Consider the following 5,944-nt stretch of genomic DNA (forward strand, 5'->3'; position numbering starts at 1 on the left):
TCTTTAGTTATAACAATCAGCTCAGGAGGGGCCATGCAAAAGAGTGTTATCTTTAAAAAGCAAACTTTAAAAACAATTCTAAGTTATGCATTTAGCATCAAACCACAAGCAATTCACACAAATGCTGTACATGCTTGGAAGTAATAAAAACAAATAAAATAGACCTACTTTGCCCGGGCAGCGTGAAGTGTTGCGGCAACCTTTGTCCGGCTTCGCCGACTATTATACTAAAACTGACGTTGAATTTTTTTGTGTCCATCACTTAAGCTTGATTTATGTCGTTTCATCAGTTTTTTTCATTTCATAATGTAAAAACAGCAAAAATTAATTTATAATAATCAAATTTTTCTGATGAAAAAAAGGAAGTGAAGAAAAAATCGAAATAAAAACCAAATTGACTGCTTCTTTGAATATCAAATTAGCCAACTCGTGATACAATCTTATATTTGCAAAATTTGCAAAAACTACCATGTTTTGGAAAATGCAAAATAGTGCTTTACGATGATTTTTTTAAGAGTGGAAACAATAGCCTACTCTTTAAGAATGTATTACGGAAGAAAAATAAGTATTTTGGGATGTTTCACGTGAGTTGAACATGCTTAATTTGATATCTATTGTACGTAATCATTTTGAAAACAAATGTGGAAAGATGGTGTCTAGATAGTGTTTAAAATATAAACTAGCCTCTTGAATTCGCCTCATAGCTTGAAAACATCAATACGATACGAATCCTTCGGACGTATTGAAGGTATTTTTTGAAGCGGGTAATAGAGAATGATTTTCTTTCGGGGGGAGGGGTTACAAAAAAAAAACTCAAAACGCATAAGAAATTTATCTAAATTCACTTTTGTTACGTCTCTAAGAGTCAGGATAACATTTCGGGGGGAGGGGGGTTCAAAACCCCTAACCTCACCCTGGATACGGCCTTGATTATGGGTAATAATAGGACCTCTGGATTTCATATTAAGTTGATTAATTCTAGTTTTCGAATATTACTTAATTACATTTCTACAATTCAAAATCAATAAAAAATTTTAGGCTGTTGATAATTTTTAGTAAAACAGCAGAAAAACATCTTTTTTGTTCTTCAGTATTTGAAAAATACAAATGGCAATATTTTAAATTTTAGAAAAAGATAGTATTTTTCCTTCCTAGAAAACAGGATGAAAATGATGTCAATACACAACCTTCATGACAAAATTACTTGACTTAACTTGACTTAATGCTCCTGCTGAAATGCTTCCGGCGTCGAAAGTGATGCTAAATGGTGCCTCCATTTAGATCGGTCTCTTGCAAGGATGTGGACGTCCTCCTGAATATTTGCCATGGCTAAGAAGACACCTCTCGTGTCCTTCTATCTGGTTGGGGGACTACCTCTTGGGCGTTTCCCACCATGCAGCATGGGGTAAGTCAAAAATCATTAGTGTGGGAGTGTTGGGGGCATGCGAAGGAGATGTCCATACCAGCGTAGTGCTCGTTGGACGAGTTGGACTGAGAAGGGTGTTTGAGCAGTTAGCAACAGGAGGTTCTTGTTGCTAACAAAATTGTGCCAGCATAGTCCTTCAATGCAGCGAAGATGTTTTGTTTGGGCTATATTTACGGTGCTAAGAACGGACTGAGTACCTGGCCAGGTTTTGGCTACGTAAAGAAGCACAGGTCCCACTGAAGCATTGTATATGCGCATCTTGGTCCTATGGCTGATATAAGGTTTCCTCCAAAGGGCACTTAGTCTTCCCACTACTGCTGAGGCTTTGGCAATTCGGTTCATTAGATCTTTGAGGATTGATCCGTCATTTGAGAGGATAGAGCCAAGGTAAGTAAATTCATCAACAATCTCAGCTGGTTTGTCACCGACCATTAGGACTCGTGGGAGACGCGGTGAGTTACGGGGTTCAACAAACATCACTTTAGGCTTCTGCCAATTAATCAACAGCCCTATCTTTAAGGCTTCATCAGCAAGGATCTGTAGGGCTTCTGTGAGCTTCGACGGTGAATCAGAGACAAGAGCATGGTCATTGGCATAGTCAGCATCTGAAAGTACTCTATCGCCGTAATGCAAACCAAACTGGAGGCAGGTTTATGGTCCAAGTCATAATGTAGTCGATGACAAGAAACTGGTATTTATCAGTTTTCTCAAATTAACAAATTACAACTTATACATACCCAGCTCATATAATTAAGGCAGAGAAAAACTCAATTTGGTTTAATTGAAAAGTAAGGAATGTAGCACTAAACACTGATTGAAAATCGATAGTTAGAGAAATTATACATTTATAGCCAGTACTAAGCCAAAAGAGTAAAGTAGTTGTATTTTCCTAGCCATTAGGTTTTATTTCCACAAAATAAAATGGAAAAATTGTTTTCCCCAAAAAGCTTTTGCAGATATTGTAGGGTAACAATCTGTTCTATGGCCTCTTTGGGGAAAAAAAAAGAACAAATAACAATAGAGCAATATACAGTCATTCCTTCCATAAAAGTCTTAGATGCCCTATGGACAGAACTTACAACCCTTGCCCAGGCTCTGGTAGTTTGTATCAACCCCAAAGCCTTGTTATATGATTTGCTGACTATTTTGAATAAAAGGACAGTCTCAAGTTTCTATTGGATCCATCTTGGGAAAACACGAAATGGCTGTGGTAGGGGAGGGGGGTGGTAGCTGCACTCTGATCACTTTAGCTCTTAAAAGGGCCAATAGAACTTCTGATTACAAACCCAATGCATATACAACTAGCATTTCTAAAAAAATTGTATATGCCCCAAGGGCATAACTTATAACCCTTGCCCTGAGACCAGTGGGGGGGGGGGGTGTCTTCCTCAGAGCCTTAATTTTCAGACCCTTCAACTGCAATGAAAAAAATTCTATATCACAATTTTGATTGGTCATGTTTGGGGAAATAATGGGCTTGGAAATTGATGGAAAAGGGGGGGGGGACTGGTTGATTTCAAAACAATTAAGACTTCTGATCACTTTAACTCTTAAAAGGGCCAATAGAACTTCTGATTACAAACCCAATGCATATACAACTAGCATTTCTAAAAAAATTGTATATGCCCCAAGGGCATAACTTATAACCCTTGCCCTGAGACCAGTGGGGGGGGGGGTGTCTTCCTCAGAGCCTTAATTTTCAGGCCCTTCAACTTCAATGAAAAAAATTCTATATCAAAATTTTGATTGGTCATGTTTGGGGAAATAATGGGCTTGGAGATTGATGGAAAGGGGGGGGGGGAGTGGTTGCTTTCAAAACAGTTAAGACTCTAAAATGGACACTATAACTTCCAATTTCAAATCTAATAAGCCTCATCTTAAGTTTATACAATCTAGTTGATCTCCATCACTTTGACTTGTAAAAGGGAACTAAAACTTCAATTTTCAACCAAATAAGCCTTGTTCCAAAGTTAAACAAACACCCCATCCATAAAAACCTTAAATACCCTAGGGCATGACATACAACCCTCCCTCCCAGACTCTGGTTGTTTGTACCAGCCTCAAAAGCCTTGTTAGATGATCTTTGGACTATTTTGAATAAAATTACTATAAAACTTCTATTAGATGACCGTTGAGGAAACACATTGTGTGTGGTGGGGGAAGGAGGGGGGCTGAGGGTGGCTACCCTTTGACTCTTAAATCCTTGCCCTCCCCTCCATGATTCCATGGATTGGCACTCCTGCATTGTGATATGGCAAGGAATATGACTCCAAAATGATAAATCCCAAAGATTAAGATAAATCTAAATGGAACAGTTTGCCCACTGTAGGTATATTTAGATTTAATTTTTTATTAACAATATTCTGTTACAATATTCTCATGGCCAAGTGTAGATCTCTACTGAAATATTGTAATTACTCCCATTTTTACTGGCTATTATTTTGTTTGATTTTCTTTATTGCTCAACTTTTCTTGTTTATTCTGTTAACCAAGACTATAGATATTGAACCATTGATTTAAACTAATCTTAAGCAAATTTACATAATAAGTATTTGTATTTTCTTTATGATTATGGTCAAGCCATAATAAAGTCAAATTTTTTGTAAAAACTAAATTGCCCAGGAGTGCAATGCAACTGGGTAGTCCCATCATTAGTTTATTCAATTGAGCTTCTTTAAACTTCCAAATGTATTTTTATGATTGGTCAATTATGAAAATGATTTAGGGCACAGTTTTTGAAATTAAAAACAATAAAAATTTTGAACAGTATATTCACAAACTGTGTGAGTAGAAAAAGAGTTGAATAATTTTCTAAGCCTAAAACTACCACAAATCACTCATGTCTTAAATACAGGAATACTTTCTTGTCCTTTTTTAGACATGATCTTAGTCATTAACTGTTAAGCCATTGAAAGTCCAAACAGCCATGGATAATCAAACTCCAGACAGTGAGACACACAGAAACAGGGGTGGAACCAACATGGTACAAAATTATAAGTAGCAATTGTATTAAAATTCAATACTACTACTAATAACTCACTGCGGCACCAAGGCCCCAGAGGCAATCAAGGCTACACATAATCCTCCTCCATCCATGTCTATTCAAATCCCTCTGCTTTACACCCTCCCAGGAATTTGGCATAAATCTTTTTTTACAACATCATTCCACTGCAACCATGAATGACCTGCTTTCTGCTTAGCCCTAGACAAACACCTAATTTCTCAAGATAGTGGGAAACAAATTACAATGAATATTTTGGCCCTATGTTCAAGGGCTGTCTTCAAAATATAGGACTATAAGAAGAAAAAACTTACAACAGGATTAGTGTTTTTCCCTAAACTAATTAGGTAAAATATATCATTATAATGGGGAGCAGTTACATTAACTACTCCCCAATATATCAGGGGTTAAACCCCCCTTTTTACAGTTTTTTTCACATGCTTCATAATGGGGAGCAGTTACATTAACTACTCCCCAATATATCAGGGGTTAAACCCCCTTTTTACAGTTTTCAAATCACATGCAACTGAATGACGAGAGTTGGAATAGTGCGTAGTTCAACTGCGAGATGTAGTCTCCTCTGATGGGCCCGGGAGTGGAAGGGGGATATGCACTTTAATGTTAATGGTAACCTGCCCTATAAAAGAAAGCTACTATAAGTGCTACGAAAAGTGACAACATAGCCTCGGACCCGGATTCCCTTTTAAGATCTCGACCATCGCGCGTCAATGGACAAGCTGAAAGACTACAGACTAAACCTTATGGACCAAAGGGGGCTGTATCAGCTACAAGCGATGAAGTAAATACGAGTGAAGATAAATGAAAACCTCAATGCTTCGCATCCGTATATTAACACAGAGAAGACGTGATATTTAGCAGTTGGAGCTTAAACTTTAAAGAGTATGCACAGCTCTTCCAGATTTTTTTTTTTTTTTTAGTTCGGTAAGAGCATTGCCTCCAAAAACAATGCGTCTAACAATTTTACGCGTCAGGCTTCCATCAGAATTTATGATGGTTCCAAGATACTTCAATTCTGCAATCTTCTTCAGCCCATCAGAACCGATATTAAGTGTCGAGCACGGCATTTTATATACTTTATTGTGCATGACTTTGGTCTTTTGGGTACTGATTGGCAATCCCGCTCGTCTGGCTTTGATTAATGCTTCTGTGATGTTCTGCAGTAAGACTTCTCTTATGAGACAGGAGCACAATGTCATCAACAAAATCACCATCAAAGATAGTAAGGCTCTGATTTAACTGAATCGCTCAAAAACAAAGTGACATAACTGATGCATGTAACCAAGGAGAATCGTGAAGAACAAAATACAAAGGATACAGCTTTGTCGTACACCAAAATGGACCTGGAACCATTCCGTCTGGTTCTCACCATCGGTTCGTCTGTTAAGGCAACCATAATTCTAGCAATTTTGATGAGGATGCCGTAATGTCTAAGTATTTTCCATTGGGATTCCCTGTGTACAGAATCAAAATTCTTTAAGTCGATATTTTCAGTGGGT

General features: G+C 37.6%; 1 protein-coding gene across 1 annotated transcript; it reads right to left on the reverse strand.

Moving 5' to 3' along the window:
* Positions 1-1,420: 1,420 nt before the first annotated feature.
* Positions 1,421-5,512, reverse strand: LOC136033540 (uncharacterized). The gene is made up of 2 exons (XM_065714281.1): positions 5,413-5,512; positions 1,421-2,031 (listed from the first exon to the last, which is right to left on the reverse strand). The coding sequence occupies exons 1-2, from the start codon at positions 5,510-5,512 to the stop codon at positions 1,421-1,423; spliced, it is 711 nt and encodes a 236-aa protein (XP_065570353.1).
* Positions 5,513-5,944: the final 432 nt, after the last annotated feature.

Source organism: Artemia franciscana, chromosome 12 (assembly GCF_032884065.1).
Source record: "Artemia franciscana chromosome 12, ASM3288406v1, whole genome shotgun sequence".
In the NCBI taxonomy this organism is placed as follows: Eukaryota; Metazoa; Arthropoda; class Branchiopoda; order Anostraca; family Artemiidae; genus Artemia; species Artemia franciscana.

What these genes read in the sequence shown, in the direction of transcription:
- LOC136033540 (XM_065714281.1), bottom strand. Translation starts at nt 5,512, where the DNA reads ATGCCGTGCTCGACACTTAATATCGGTTCTGATGGGCTGAAGAAGATT. An exon ending in TTCTGATGGAAGCCTGACGC is followed by an intron (nt 2,032 to 5,412) that starts GTAAAATTGTTA and finishes GAGTACTTTCAG; the next exon opens with ATGCTGACTATGCCAATGAC.